General features: G+C 35.7%; 1 protein-coding gene and 1 pseudogene across 1 annotated transcript; one reads left to right on the top strand and one right to left on the bottom strand.

Moving 5' to 3' along the window:
* Positions 1-7,501: 7,501 nt before the first annotated feature.
* On the bottom strand, positions 7,502-8,197 carry LOC127218695 (ferritin heavy chain). The gene has a single exon (XM_051179703.1). It carries the CDS (start codon positions 8,161-8,163, stop codon positions 7,516-7,518), a length of 648 nt encoding a protein of 215 aa, XP_051035660.1. The 5' UTR covers positions 8,164-8,197; the 3' UTR covers positions 7,502-7,515.
* Positions 8,198-10,186: 1,989 nt separating this feature from the next.
* LOC127218692 (prohibitin 1-like) lies at positions 10,187-15,701 on the top strand (annotated as a pseudogene).
* The last annotated feature ends 418 nt before the right edge of the window (positions 15,702-16,119 follow it).

A 16,119-nucleotide genomic window follows, 5' to 3' on the forward strand; every position in this document is an offset into this window, starting at 1 on the left:
GGTTCAAGTCCAAATCCCAACAGATAATCAAATACACAAGCAGTGAGTTGAATAAGCCACATTAACAACAGGATACGAAAAAAGCCAAAGTTCTAGGGATAGTCAAGGAATTCTATGTTTGTCGGTCTTTGATACACATGTAAAGTATCCAATGACAGGTTTATGTGAGATCCTGATGTTAGTGTTAAGTGTCCATAACATCATGTGGTTCAGGTAAGGCAGTTCTACCCTTTCCTTGGTCTGAACTATCTGATCAGTTTTGGGGCATTGCTTACTTGATATTAATTTACTAAATCTTTGTGTCCTCACAGTTTCTATTCATCCCAATAAATTAACAGGGTAGCTTTATTTCTGTTATATTAATCATGTTTGCAAATATATGCACAGAATTAATTTGATCATATTCACATGGATTAGTGATATAGTTTTGTGGTGGTATCTTGCTTGTGCTAATAAAGTCTGTATCTGAAGGTCATAGAATGGAGCTTACCACTAGCTAACAATAGAGGTATGGAGTTCTGTACAGACAGACAGGAAGTCAGATGCCTGGGCAGAAACAGGATATAATCATGAAGAATCAGGAACTTGATCTCTTTTTGCTGAGATGCTAAGGAGGTACTATGTGCTGGTAGCTTGCTCCTTCTTCTCTCTGCTCTCTCAGCATTTCCCTCTGTATCTGACTCTGCATTTTTATTATCTAGACCAATAAGAACTCCATTTACACAGCTTCACTGAGATAACTCATAAAAATAACAATAACAATGAATAATGGTTTGCTTAATTATATCTCCAAATTTTAGAGTTTGCTTTTCATTCTTTTTGTTTTCACTCTGTTCAATATGCATAATGCCTTTGAGTCTAAATTCAAATTGAATGATTATTCAGTGAGTTTAAATCTACAGCTGAACTTTTCCATACATGTGTGTGCAAGTGTGTATACATATACGTATGTGTGCATATACATATATATGCATGTGAGTGCATGCACACACATACATAAACACACATATATTCACACCTACTCATTCCAGTGTAATGGTTGATGTCCTTCTATATGCTGTGAATCTGTTTGTCTTATTGGTTGATGAATAAATATGTTTAGGCCAATGGACAGAAAGCATGTAGCCAGGCTGGAAGTATAGGCAGTCCTACCAGACTAGGAGAATTCTTGGAAGAGGAATATAGAGAATGAATCTTCAGAGAGATGCCATGTAGCTTCTGGGAAGATAGGGCAACTGAGAATTCTCTGGTAAGCCAAGGGTAGAGATAAACAGATTAATAGAAATGGGATAATAATTAAGAGACATCTAGCCAATTAGAAGCCTGAGCCATAGGTCAAGCAGCTTATAACTGATCTCTAGCCAGATTAATAACTCATTGCAATAAACATTTGCAAATAAAGATATATAGACAAAAGGGTTTACTGTGTGTCACACTGCAGCTTCCATGACATGAAATTTCCTTTCTCTTAAGTTTTACTTATTATTATTGGGGGAAAGGTTTGCAAAGACAGAGTGTAGATATGAAGGGATCAGAAGATGAATGGGATTGAGATTCAGGATGTGAAAGAGAAAAAGAATAAATAAAAAGAAAATGAAGAAAAAAATAAATAATACAGAATAAAAGATGATGAAAATAGAGAAGTCATGAATGGAAAATATCCCATATTAATAGAGGAGAATTTCACAATGCAAAAGTACATAAGATTTCAAATTGAAAGCAGGAACAAAAAGTGAGCACAGAAAAAAGTTTATGAATATAATTATAAAAAAAAATTACAAAAGAAATGTAAAGAACATGTTAAATTTCCAAAGCTGAAGAAAGTATTGTTGGATGAATTCCCAATAATATACAAAGGATATGTGTAAAGTTTACATTATATGTTTTGAGTAATGATGAGCATTGGAAATCCAAAAGAAGTGATTCTTATAGGTCAGACAAAAATATGTATATGTGAGAAGTTTTAAACTCACTTTAACTATGAAACATGAAGGCAGAACACAGATCCTGGTAGCTAAGAATGATTTAAAAGTTTTCATCTTCTTTATTGTAAGATATTATTTAAGAATGTTTTCCAGGAAATAGAGAAATCCAGATGATGAAGACACAGAATCCCTTAAATTGTTGAGGGAAATGCTAGGATTAAAAGGATTAATTTATCATTATTCAGGAAATTTACAGAGCCTATAGTCCAGCTATATTTGCAAAATGAAGGATTCATGATGGAAATTGCTGAGATATAAATAGAACCAACATATTTGATCAAATTCTGTTGGCTTTTTTTTTGGGGGGGTGGCATTTCAAAGCAGGATTTCTCTGTGTGGCATTAGAGCCTTTTCTGGAATGCACACCAGACTGGTCTCAAACTCACAGAGATACTCCTGCCTCTGCCTTCTGAGTGCTGGTATTAAAGGCATGAGCCAACACAACCTGGCCTTGATCAAATTCTTGTACTTAGTTATACTTGAAATTATATAAAAACCATTTATGGCATACAGAAAAAGTGAATATATTTGAAATGGTTTTAAGGGACATTATCTCATAGGTAGGTAGGTAACTATGAGTATGGCATGGTATATGCTTGTGAGTATATTCTATGACTATACAATAAGGAATATATAATAGTAATATATTTTCATTTCATCCCTTTAGACAAACCACTAAAGGTTAATAAAAGGTACAGAATACACTGAATCTATTTTCAACCTCAGACAAAGTGAACATAAACATGTAGCTGATTAAGATTAGAAAGAGGAAAAGTTAAGGACAAAATTAAAAAAGGAAATTAAAGCACTCATCTGATTGTGGAGGGTAGTGCAGAGAAATATGGAAATCTAGGAATAATAGTTTAATGTTTCTTAAAGCTTCAGGTGACATAGACAAGCATGCTGGAAGGATGGAAATAAAAAATTGTCAGTGTTATAACTGAGTTCAAGTAATTTTGTTTAAAAAAAGAAAATAATTAGCTGGGCAGTGCTGGCACATACCTTTAATCCCAGCACTTGGGAGGCAAAGGCAGATGGATCTCTGTGAGTTTGAGGCCAGCCTGGGCAGGCTCCAAAGTTACACAGAGAAACCCTTTCTCATATCTCAGAAAACCAAAACAAATGACAATAATAATAGACAAGACTATTTTAAGGATTTCACATATATCATTTTTTTTCATTGAATTCCTTTAAGAATGATGGTATATTTATTTCTCCTCAAATATTAGGAGGCTGAGCCTGTCCTAAAACTCGTATTTCACAGAGGTTTCATTTTTAAATGTCACCAATAGGCTTAAGTTATTAGTAGGCAAAGTTCAATTTGACATCCCTTTAGGAAAATGCAGTAATAAAGAACTCCTGACCCATAATAACCACAATAAAACTATTTTTTCCTCTCACATTTGATACACATTACTGGTCTTTGTATTTCAGTAAACACCCTCCCCAACCAAGAAACTGAAAATAAAATCAATCTGAGGCTTGAATGTTAAGAATATTTTGCCTGTATCTTTTTTGTACTCCTAAACAAAACGTTTGCTTTTTAATTTTTAAAAGTTTTAAGCTGTTCTAGTAATTAGCATTATTATGGATGAGGTTTTAAGATTCCTAAGGATTATTTATATTGATTGTCTTAATTATGGTTACAATTGCTATGATGAAACACCATGACCAAAGCAAGTTGGTGTGGAATGATTTTGTCTGTTTTATGATTCCACATTATGGTTCATCACTGAAGGAAGTCAGGACAGGAACTCACACAGGGCAGGAACCTAGAGGAAGGATCTGATGCAGAGGCCTTGGAATGGTTCTGCTTACTGGCTTGCTTCCACTGGCTCAATCACCTCATTTCTTATATCATCCAGGACCATCAGCTCAGGGATAGCACCATCCACAGTGGACTGGGCCTTTCCCCATCAATCACTAATTAAGATGGTTTACAGGTGGATATTGGGGAAGCATTTTCTCAATTGGTTCTTCTCTCTCTGATGACTTTAGCTTGTTGGAAGTTTCTTAGTTAAACTTGGTATTATTGATGTGAAGAGTAACCATGACCACACAACTCTTATAGAAAAAAAGGCATTTAATTGGGGGCTTGCTTAAACTTTTATTGGGTTAATGCAAATCCCCTGCAGCAGGCAGAGGAAGGTACACTGCACCTGGCACAGGTTTGTGAACACTTTGTTTCACTCTAGCTATACACTTTCTTTTTTTTTCCTGTATTTAATAACTTTAACTTATGGTGTTTTTTTATTTATTTATTTTTATTTAATTTTATATAACAAAGTCCAATTAAATGAAAACAAACATTTATACACAACATTTGGGAATTTGGGCGTCGTTCTTTCCAAACTACTTCCTGCTGGTAAGGGGCGCTGTCTTGGGGGATTCGAAGAAGATTCAGATATCCTGGCTGTAGTCTGTAGGGCTGTTTTGTCCAGCTGTTTGGAATGTAGGATCAGCTTGTACTCTGTTTCAGGCAGTCTGGCGTGATCAAACCACATTAGTCTGGAAGGAATCCACATCTTTTCATTTTCTGTGGAAACAAAAATAGAAATACTTTTCCCCAGTAACTTGTTCTTCAACTTATATTTTGGAGTCAAAGCGTTTTTTTTTTTTAATTTATTATTTTACATGTCGATCCCAGTTCCCTCTCCCTCCCTCCCTCCCTCCCTCCCCTTCAGCCCTCCCTCCCTCCCTCCCTCCCTTTTGCCCTCTCTACCCTCTCCCATGCACTCTAAACACCCTCCCCTCCCAACCCCCCACCACAATACCATATGTAGGGGAATGCCATCCAGTTGGGGTCATGTAGATCTGACAGGTCCTGTGAAGTAGGGACTAGGGCTTCTCTCCTATCTCTAGAATAAGGCAGTTATCCCTCCATGGGGGATATATTTGCAAAGTCCTTTCGTGCACCAGGGATACATCCTGGCTCCACTGTCTGAGGTCTCTTAGACTGCTCAGACGTTCTGGCTGAGACCCATATTCAGGGGGGTCTGAGTCAGTCCCCTGTTGGCTTCCCAGCTATCAGTCTAGTGGCCCTTAGCTCCTCCTTGTTCAGGTAAGCTATCTCTATATACTTCTACCGCATGGTCTTGTCCTCTCCATCTGCTTCTGGGTTCTAGTTCGACTCAGTGTTTATGTATGCTCCTGTTTTCAAGAAATCATCCTTATGAGGTAACCCAGTCACAAAAAGAGAAACACAGTATGTATTCACTCATTTATGGATTTTAGAAATAGATCAAATGATCACCAGCCTATAATTCACATCACCAGAGGAACTAGGATACAAGTTGTATTCTAAGAGATTCATATAAAGTCCCTCACAGAACTGGGAAGGGACAAGTCCCCCAGACCTCACGTAAAGTGGGGGAGGACAGCTAATGGAGAGAGAAGTAGGAGAAAATGAGAGGGAGGAGAGGAAGGCATGTGCGACCAGGAGGATTGAGCCTGGTTAGGAATGGAAAATAGGAAAGAGAGAGAGAGAGAGAGAGAGAGAGAGAGAGAGAGAGAGAGAGAGAGAGAGAGAGAACATAAAAGAGGGAGCCAATATTGGTTTGAAGATAAAGTTGAACACAAAGAAAGGTCGAGGGAACTACAAGACTGCTCCCAACTAACAATCTCAGCTTCCGTGGAAAGGCTATCATAAATGCCCTTCCCGGAGAGTGAGATCAACAACTAACTTCTCCATGGAGTCCTCAACTAGCTATACACTTTCTACAATAAGGCCACAACACACCTTTCTGCACAAAGCCAGACCTCCTAATCCTCAAAAAGTTTCACCATCTAAAAGCAAAACATTCATGTGTATGAACCTATGGGTGCCATCAGGAGTCAAACCTCCACAGGTTTTAATTCCTTTCCATTGCTTTATATGCATATCCGCAGCCACCATCACATTATTTTGATTATCTGAGCTTTTTTTGGAACTATTAAAATTTACACATTTAAATTATTTCTTTTAGATATTGTTTAGATATTTAGGATCACTGTAATTCTGTTATGAGCTTAAAGATGAGGTATTCATTATCCTCTCAACTATATTAGAATTTTGACTAAATAGTCTTGAAAAAAGTTAAATTCTCCAAATGCATAAAAACAAAGTACTTTGGTATTCATTTAGATTTTATCCTAAATATTTTTCAGAATTTTTGAAAAATAATTTTTACTATACAAATCTTACCTGCCTTGTACAAATTCTTGAATTATTTTGGGTGGCATTTAAGTGTGATTATACTATTTACTACCAATATGTAAAATAATAATGAATATTTTTATAATAGAGAGAAAAGAATAAAAGAATAAAAATATTCTGTTGCCTGAATAATACAAGTTTTTAAAATTTATAATTTATTTATAATATCTTTAGTATTAGAGGAATTACATCTCCATTTTATTAGAGTGACAGAAATTACTTAAATGTTATATTTTGTTAACATTTATTTGTTGTTGTTGAGCATATGTAAGTGAATTTATATAAAGTAAATAAGTGAAATATGCAAATATTCTTATCCTTACTTTGTATTCTTCACCTAAATTCAGCACATCTTTTATTTAATGTCAAAATTACATATAATATAATTTAGGTAGTAAGACATGATAGAGAATGATATATTAATGAACAATAGAAGAAACAGGAAAGAACTGATGCAAGATTGAAGAGACAAAATAATAGATAGTTCACTCAATAAAGATAGAGAGGCTTGGAGATTAAAATGGATAGTTGAATAGTTGATGTGTCAAGTGGAGTACATGAGAAACAGCCTGGTAGATAATGAATACAATGGTGAGATAGAACCTTATAGACAGATGGCATAAAATAGAGAAAGGTGCATGGAGATATAAATACATGACCATATGTATTCATCCATTAATCTAGTGACTATATTTGTTTCTTCAAGTGTGAGTCATTAACTGTACAAAGTATCAAAAACTTTGCTAAATGAGACTTAGGTTCAATTTTCTCATACATTTCAGGGTTTGCCCATTACTTTGGAGGAGTACAATATTTTAACTAAGGAACTGGAAAGGAAGGATGATGCTGTTTAATAATGATTATCATCAATATTTTAAAATAAAGACATGTGTTAATAAAAGAGTATATAATATGATGCTATATAGAAAATGGTAGAGATAAAGAATTGACGTTTGCTATATACTGAACATTTGTGGCAGCTTTTTAAATAAAAGGCAAAATAATAGGTGTGGTTAAAGGATAGAAATGTAAGTTTAAATGTAGGTAATTAATGTTAAATAGGCAAATACAAATGAAGAACTGCAGAGGTAAGTAGATTCATGCTCATATGTTAATATTCAAAGATAATTATGTGGAGAATTTGGCAGATAATTTATCCTAAAGAATTTTTTCAAAAAAAGACATAATAATTTTTTTTTGCATTCAGTCAAATAACTTTATTGGAAACAATGGAAAAGGGGAAAGAAAATGAGCAAACTTTCTGGAAGGGCAGTATGGGTGTCCAGTCTGCTAGCCTGGAAAAGAACAGTTTAGGGTCATGAAGAAAGTTCCAGTTCAATTCTCTTTATTGTCATCCAGGGAAAGTTTCCCAAATAGATATTCAGCCATGCCTTGATCTGGAGACCCCATCTGCTGCATGTTGGTCACGTAGCCGCTCATCTCCTCGAGGACCTCAACTTGCTTGTTCAGAAAATGGGTCTTCAGAAAGCTGCATAGATGGGCATCATTCTTGCTAGCAGCTAGCTGGTGCAGGGCCACAAGGCTTTGGTTGGCTGCCAGCTCCAGTTGAAGGGCATACTCCATGGCTTGAAGGCCGCCGAGCCAATCATCACGGTCTGGCTTGCTGATGGTGCGCAAAGAGATGCGGCCACCACGCTGGTTTTGCATTGCCAGGAACATCTCGGCTTGAGCAGTACACTCATGCGACTTTTTCAGGAAGAAGCTTGCCAAGTTCTCCTGAGCCACATCTTCACGATCAAAGTAGAAGGCCATGGACAGGTAGACATAGGAGTTGTAGAGCTGCAGGTTGACATGGCTGTTAACAGCGGCCTTGCAGTCGAAGTGGTAGTTCTGTCGCACTTGAGATGGTGGAGAGACCATGGGTGGTGTCATAAACACCAATGGATAGGCAACAATAGATCTTGAGAAGCGCAGTGGGCAGCGATGGCGATGGCGCCGATGAGACTTGCGCAGAAAACCCATGGTGGACAATAGATCAACCCGCAAGCTTGGGCTGAACAAGTGGCAGAATCATGGAAAGTGTATACTGGAGGCTCAGAATCACCGTTACAAGCCGTTAGAACGTGAGTTCTAAGTTCCGTAGCAACGCACGTGACTGCATTGATCACCTCACTACAGTATTTTGAAAAGTTACTAATAAAGTACAAACATTTTAATAAATCACTCAATTTCTTAAAACAAGCTATGTGAATATTGTTTAAATATGAATGTTTCATTAATGCAGTGCCTTTCATGATTCCAGAAGTTAGTTATGTTTAATAGCATAACGTGCTATTTTCTCAGTGACTTCAGTGTGCATACAAATGACAACCTTCAGTGAGGATCCTTTCTACTGAGGTAGTTTTCACTGTCTAAATTAATCAATCTAAAAATTCCCAGTATTTTCTGCTTTGCTGCCTGTACCTTCTCAAGTTTGTATGTGTAGTAGGTATGCTTTGTGTGACTAGTCTAAACCTTGTCTCAAGTGTCCTTTAAAAATTCTCCTTAAATACAGATAATTATTTCTTGCAGAGTTTTCATACAATTCAAATGTCAGCATGACTCCTTCATTCGAGTAACAATTAGACTATTATATGTTATAATCAGGTTGAAAAGAATATAAAAATATAATGGTAGTTATAAGCAAAATCAGTGATATAAGTAGTGAATACTTAGAAACATGTTTTAATTTTGAAATTTTTTGTGTAATGATAGTGTTTTCAGGCATCTCTACTGAAGTGTCTTAGGTGTTCTAATAGGATGTTCCCTCAGCTGCAGCCACTAAGATCAACACCTGTGCACATTCACTACCTTCCCTTAAAAGGACCCTTCCCAGGAGATCTTGCCCAGAGGACCATGTATGTCTCTCTTAGTGTCCTCCTTGTTTCCTAGCTTCTATGGAGGTGTGACTTGTAGCCTGGTACTCTTGTGTTCTATGTCTAATATCCATATATGAATGAATACATATCATTCTTGTCTTTCTGTGACTGGGTTACCTCACTCAGGATGGTTTCTTCTAGTTCCATGCATTTGCCTTTGAATTTCAAGATTTCACTGTTTTTTGTTTTGTTTTTGTTTTTTTTTTTTTCCCCGCTGAGTAAAATGTACCACATTTTTTCCATCCATTCATCAGTTGAGGGGCATCTAGGTTGCTTCCAGGTTCTGGTTATTACAAATAATGGTACTATGAATAGAGTTGAACAGAAGTCATTGTGTATAAATGTTCATCCTTTGAGTATATTCCTAAGAGTGGTATTGTTGGATCTTGAGGTAGACTAATTCCCATTTTCCTAAGGAACCACAATACTGATTTCCAAAATGACTGTACAAGTTTGCACTTCCACTAGCAGCAGAGGAGTGTTCCTGTTTCTTCACATCCTCTCCAGCATAAACTGTCTTTAGTGTTTTTGATTTTAGCCATTCTGATAGGTCATTACTACATTAACAAAATGATATGGTATCACCTATAGCCTAAAGTTCTGCTTACTTTGAGTTCTCACATACATTTCAAGACATATTAGGAACTGAGGAAATGATAGACTTCTGTTCAAGACTTCTGTTTATCTTTTCCAATCTTTCCATGACATGTAATTTTTAAAATATTTTCATCATTCTGCTATTTCAAGTCTTTCCCTATCATTTGAATTTCACAGAAAGAAAATCTCTCATGTTTAATTTCATGCATAATTATATTATGCAACAATCAAGTGAATAAAAATATTGCAATAATAAAATTGACTTGGATATATTTAAAGACACATATAATGGTTGTGTATGCAACTCAATGGGTGGATGCAAATGTGTACAACAGGGGCTATTACCTGTGAGTTTTTATTGTCTCTCAGAGCATTATTTATTTAGATTTTTACCAAATGAACCAAGACCATTGTTAACCTATTAAGATATTAGGTAGAGACGCATAGTCCCAAACCGCAACTCTGGGCAATGGTGAGGAATTGACAGCATTAATATCAAAATTTAGAAAAAGTTTCTTTACATAGCCGAGATGAAGTTGAGTCCTTGCTCCCTGTTTGATTCTAGAGCAATCAGGTCAGCCTGTCATTTTCCCTTTCAGACCTCAAAAATTCACCATGTAGGCAGTGAAACTCTCTGTTTTGGTAGTGAAGCTCTTAGCCATATTGTCGTAAATAAATTCAATGCTGCCCTTTCATTTTGTGTATTGGATTTTTGAGTTATTACACAAAAGATATTTTCATTATTATGAATAGAATGATTATTAAAGCCTTGAACATCTATTTAAATTTTCTAGTGTTTCTGAAATTATATTTTGAGTCTAGAACTCTGAGAAGTGCCACCCCTACAATAGTAAGGAACTATTGGCAAATTATAGCTTATAATTATAAAGGTAGTCAGTTTTCTCTAAGTGTCTGGTCTCTAGTAGGAAGGCACACACACACTCACACAAGAATATATTGATAGAACAAATTGTACATAATGAGATTTTTGTTAAAAATGGGACACAGCATAGGGTATGTACAGATGGGCATTGTGGTGTATCTTGGAGAAATCTGAGGAGGGGTGAATATAAGTAAAATGAGTTGTGCAAAATTCTCAAAGAACTAATTAAAGATGAGAACCATAAAAATAATATAAAAGAAATAAGGTTTTTCCCACAGCTGACAGTTTGGGATAACAACAGACTAATGAACTAAGAGTAAAATATTTAGAGTTTAATTCAACCTATAACAATCTATACTTTCAAGTTCAGTGAATGTTTGGAATTTCATTTATTCATCAAAGACAGAATACCATATAAATATTAGAAATGTATTCGGAAGTAAGAAATAATGAACATATTAGAAGCTGAAAAACACTATTTCTTATTTCATATTTTCTATTAATCAGAAATCCAGAAGTGCATTTCTGATTAATAGAAAATATGAAATAACACTTTCTTGATCAGAGTCTCTTAAGTAGGAGGTGTCAAGTCAAGCTGTTGGCCTTTACTTTGCTTATCTGAAGACTTTAATATGCCTGAAATATCCATTTATAAGTCAATGTAAGTAACCTTTGTTTCTCACTAAATTCTTGATGGGGAGGGTAGGGAAGAATCAGTAAGAAGTAGGAAATGATAAAAGGAATAGAAACAGGTTTTGAGCTACTATGAGGACAGAAGTGTAAGAATATGGGAAAGAGGGAGAAAGGGCATTTGAGTGAATAGCTAGAGAAAGAAAAAGGTCTAAGTCTATTTGCAAACACTAAAACCACACTACACCTTTCTCCAAAATTCTCTTTACTAGAAAGCAATCATTAAATTCAGTCTTTAGAGTTTTTACATAAAGTGAATTCACCTTTTCCTCTCTAAGGATTTATATTAAATAATTCATACACATAACTCAAAACCATTTGATATGTTATACCAATGTTAATATCCCTCATTTTCTAATATGACTTTCATCTAGTACATCTGTAAAAAATAGCTGTGCCATCAATGTCACAACTATATGAATAGAAAAAAGTTATTCAAAATTAAATTATGTTATTTTCTTGTACCTCTTTTCCCTTCTGAGACTTCTGGATTGCTGTCATCTCCCTGATAATTCATTTATTTCTAGAGACATTGGAGAGAGGTAATTTTAAAGTAACATGAAATTTTTGACTCATAATTATCTCACAGTCTGTTTGGCTACAGAGAATGATTAAGACTCCTATTGCAGTTTACAAATCTAGATTTGGGTATTGAAGCTCTCCTTACTGAAAATTCCCATTGAAGATCCCTCAACACATTCCTCTTATATCTCCATATTTGCCATCTTAGCAAAACTTTAACTTGTTTATCTCTGTTTTCTCTAATTTTATTTTTTTTTAACTTTTACAGCTTTATTTTATGTGAATGGGTGTTTTTATCTTCTTTATGTACAACATGCCTGCAGTTCTCATGGAAGTGAGAATAGGGTGTTAAATACTATGGAACTGGAGTAATAAAAAACAACATGGACGAACACATTGATCAACTGAATAGAATTGAGGGCCCAGATATAAGCCCATGATATCACCCCTACAGATTTTTTCTAAGTATGACAAAAATGTACAGTAGGAAAATTGTACCATCTTTATGAAATGGAACTGCGAAAACTGGATTTAAACCTGCAGAAAAGTGAAATTAGACCCTTGTTTTCTAAGCAGATACAAAAATTAACTTCAGATGGATTAAACATAACCGAACAAAAAATGATACTCAGAAATATTTTAGATATTTCATGTGTAAATTTATTTTAATAAATTGTATTCCTATTACTCTTCCTCACTTTCCTCCCTTCTTTCTGAAGCACAAACACCACAAGCAATTTTGTAAAAATCTCTCACTTATAGCCTCTTCCTTGTCCATGTTTGTAGTTTCATTGCAATACTCTAAATCTCACATAGACTCGGGTTTTTCATGTGTTTTCATTCAGTAATCATAAGATCATATCTATTTACTTTTGATTCCATGTGCTGTGAATTTTGGATCTGATTTCCAGCAGCATACTTTCCTCTGGAGCTTTTCCTTAATGTACAACTCATAGTTCCTGGTATCAGAAACTCTAAGATACTTCATCTGAAAAAGGTTTTAGTGCCATGGGTATTGATTTATTTATAATTGTCTTTCTTTTGGATCCTAGGCAATTAATATTGAATTAAATTGCTATGTTCTCTTTTATGATATTTTATCTATAACTATTATATGCCTAGACTGTAAGAGCCTAATTAAGTACATTTTTCTATGACATGGATCATGCCTTTGTAATTATTTCAATTACTAAGTTTTATAGTGGATTTTGTTAGTTTGATTTCTCTGGCTTTCCTTCACATACAAGTAAAATAATGGTCATTCTGTAAATATGTTTCTCTTATTGGTTAATTAATAAAGCACTGTAGACCAATAGGAAAGCAAGATAGGCATTACTAGGAGACAAGGAGGAGAAAGGAAGGAGTAGGGAGAAGATCCAAGATGGAAGATGGAGAGAGAAGAACACCAGCCCCCCTCTCCAGTAAGAGAAGACCACAAGGAAGTACTTAGATTAATAGAAATGGATTAACATTTAAGACAGAGCTAGCTGATAAGAAACTAGTAAGTGGCCAACAGAATTATATCAAATACAGAGTCTCTGTGTGTTATTTGGGGCTGCCAGGGAAAAACCACTTATAACATAGAAGAGTCTTTCAAAGACTCTTTCGATTATTTGATTTCACTGCCAACAATCCATATTTTCTCAATAATTCTTTGATGGACTTATTGATATTGCAATCTAATTTTTCCCAGCATCTATTAAATTATTGAGTTAAAAACTGCAATAAAGTTAGTAGCTAGTGTTAATCAATTTCATGGAATTTTATCCAAATATATGGCTCCTACTCTGTCCTTTTGATGTTACTAAAAACAGAGAAGCTTGAGTTGTTACTAGTCCTATGCAGAGATAAAGTATTATATCACATTGGCACTTTTGTTCAACTTGAGAATTACCTACTATAGATTGCAATCTGGGGTTTTAGAGATAGATGTAAGTAATAAAAATCTAGGCTAATAGTCACACCACATGTCTTCAACCCAAAGTCTGCATAGTCATGGATGATTCCTCTGTGCAGGACATAGCATGTGTTATAGATAGTACCCACAGACAGGCTACAAGTTAAATAAAATTCCTGTAGACTATAGGAAGGCAAGAGAGCTCATTCATCTCATTATGTTGTTAATACTGCAGATTTACATCTCAATTATTTCTCCAAGGAAGGAACCAGAAGACTTTTTAACTACATCAAGAAAATAATGCCTTAGTATCATGAATTTTAAACTTCTGCAAGGATGATTAACTGACTGGAACTTCAAAGATTGTGGAATAAGTTGAAATGTTGCATGTTGTGAGACCAATTAAAATTTATCTTGAGCTACCTTTATCCTCTTTATTAGCCACTGCATTCCCACCTCTGTGTGTGCCCTAACTTGTGAGTATGAAGTGAAAACTCTTGCAATCTATTAACTTAGCAGACCACTAGCTTTAATCTTCAACTCAAAAACTATGAATGCATAAGATAGTAACTGAAAGTGGGTTCCTCTGCTTCACTGTATCAAGTTCATGTTTTTATTCTTAAACACTATATCTAAAATATATCTCAATATAGGACCTCGTTCCTTTTCTAAATAAATTATATGAAATTTCTGTATGCTTGGAACATTATATTGTGTGAAAATTAAGTCTGTGTTCTTGGGACATTCACACTAATATTTTATTGACTTCAGAATATATAACATCTCTTTTATTCTTTTTATTGAGCTATTTATCTTGTTGAGAGATTAAAGGCATGGACCAGCATAGCCAGCTTTTTAAACACATATTTTGTCTCATCACCTGGAAAGCATAAGCAAACAGATGGACAACACACATGCACACACACACACACACACACTGCAAAAATACACTTTGGAAGCCCAGAAGATCACATTCACTGATAAAACTGTACATAAAAGAAAGATATTGATGATGAGGGGTACAGTACTAGAGATACACTAATAGAATAGATAAAACACATGACAGTATGTCATTAAGAGAAATGACATTTTCAATTTATTTAATTTCTAATACTATTTTTTCTAATTTCAAAAGTAGCACATGGTTGTTATTAAAAATTATTTTAAAAAACAAAGATAAAATCCTTAGTAATCACGGTAGCTCCAATTATTTTACTAGAGTCTTTTCCTACACTTGGTGTACATTTGACAAACAAAATGGGAATTTTGGTAATACTTATCTTTAACATCATATATTTTCTAATAATTTGACAAAATTCCTATGGAAAATAATATTCAAGATAGCAATGATTAATTTTGGAACACTTGGGAGCATTAAAACATTTTCCATTTTCCTTTGTTAGAAATGTGAATACAAAATTATACATCTCTATGTATAAATATAAAGTATTTCAATTGTACTCATTTTGATGTACTAGGGTATTATCAGCTTCTGCATTTCTCACTGGTAGCAAAGATCTGCAGAACGTCAACATCACACTATGTATCCTCTTCCGGCCGGTGGCCAGCCAGCTTCCTCACCAGCATCGGTGAGGACTATGATGAGCGGGTGCTGCCATCCATCACCACAGAGATCCTCAAGTCGGTGGTAGCTCGATTTGAGGCTGGAGAATTGATCACACAGCGAGAGCTGGTCTCCAGGCAGGTGAGTGACGACCTCACAGAGAAAGCAGCGACATTTGGGCTCATCCTGGATGATGTGTCTCTGACACATCTGACCTTCTGGAAGGAGTTCACAGAAGCATTGGAAGCCAAACAGGTGGCTCAGCAGGAAGCGGAGAGGGCCAGATTTGTGGTGGAAAAGGTTGAGCAGCACAAGAAGGCAGCCATCATCTCTGCTGAGGGTGACTCCAAGGCAGCTGAGCTGATTGCCAACTCCCTGGCCACTGCAGGGGATGGCCTGATTGAGCTGCCTAAGCTGGAAGCTGCCCAGGACATTGCTTACCAGATCTCACGCTCTCGCAACATCACCTACCTGCCAGCAGGGCAGTAGGAGCTCCTCCAGCTTCCCCAGTGAGGCCTCCCCGCTTGCACCTTCTCAGGCTAACCAGACTGTGGCCTCAATCGTTCTGAATATGCTTTCCTTTTACCCCACCCTAGAAATTACTTCAGGTCTCTAATTATTAAATGAAGCTTTTGTTGTCCCACACTTTTTTTTTAATCCACTTTCATATCCAGAATTGCCCAAAGATTATGCAAACTGGCTTTGAGCCTTTTGGAGTCTGGCTGTCTACCCTAGGCACTGAAACCTGGCAGAAGAAAAGCAGGGCAGTGTGTGATGGACGGTAGCAGGGCTATCAGCCTGAGTAGACCTATAGCCTCCATCCTGTCATATATTGAAGATTTGAGGAGTGGTACACACAGTTGAACAGAAAGGCAAGCTCTCAATTTTTCCAGCCATTTGAACCTAC

This window comes from Phodopus roborovskii, unplaced genomic scaffold (assembly GCF_943737965.1).
Source record: "Phodopus roborovskii unplaced genomic scaffold, PHOROB, whole genome shotgun sequence".
NCBI classification, from domain to species: Eukaryota; Metazoa; Chordata; class Mammalia; order Rodentia; family Cricetidae; genus Phodopus; species Phodopus roborovskii.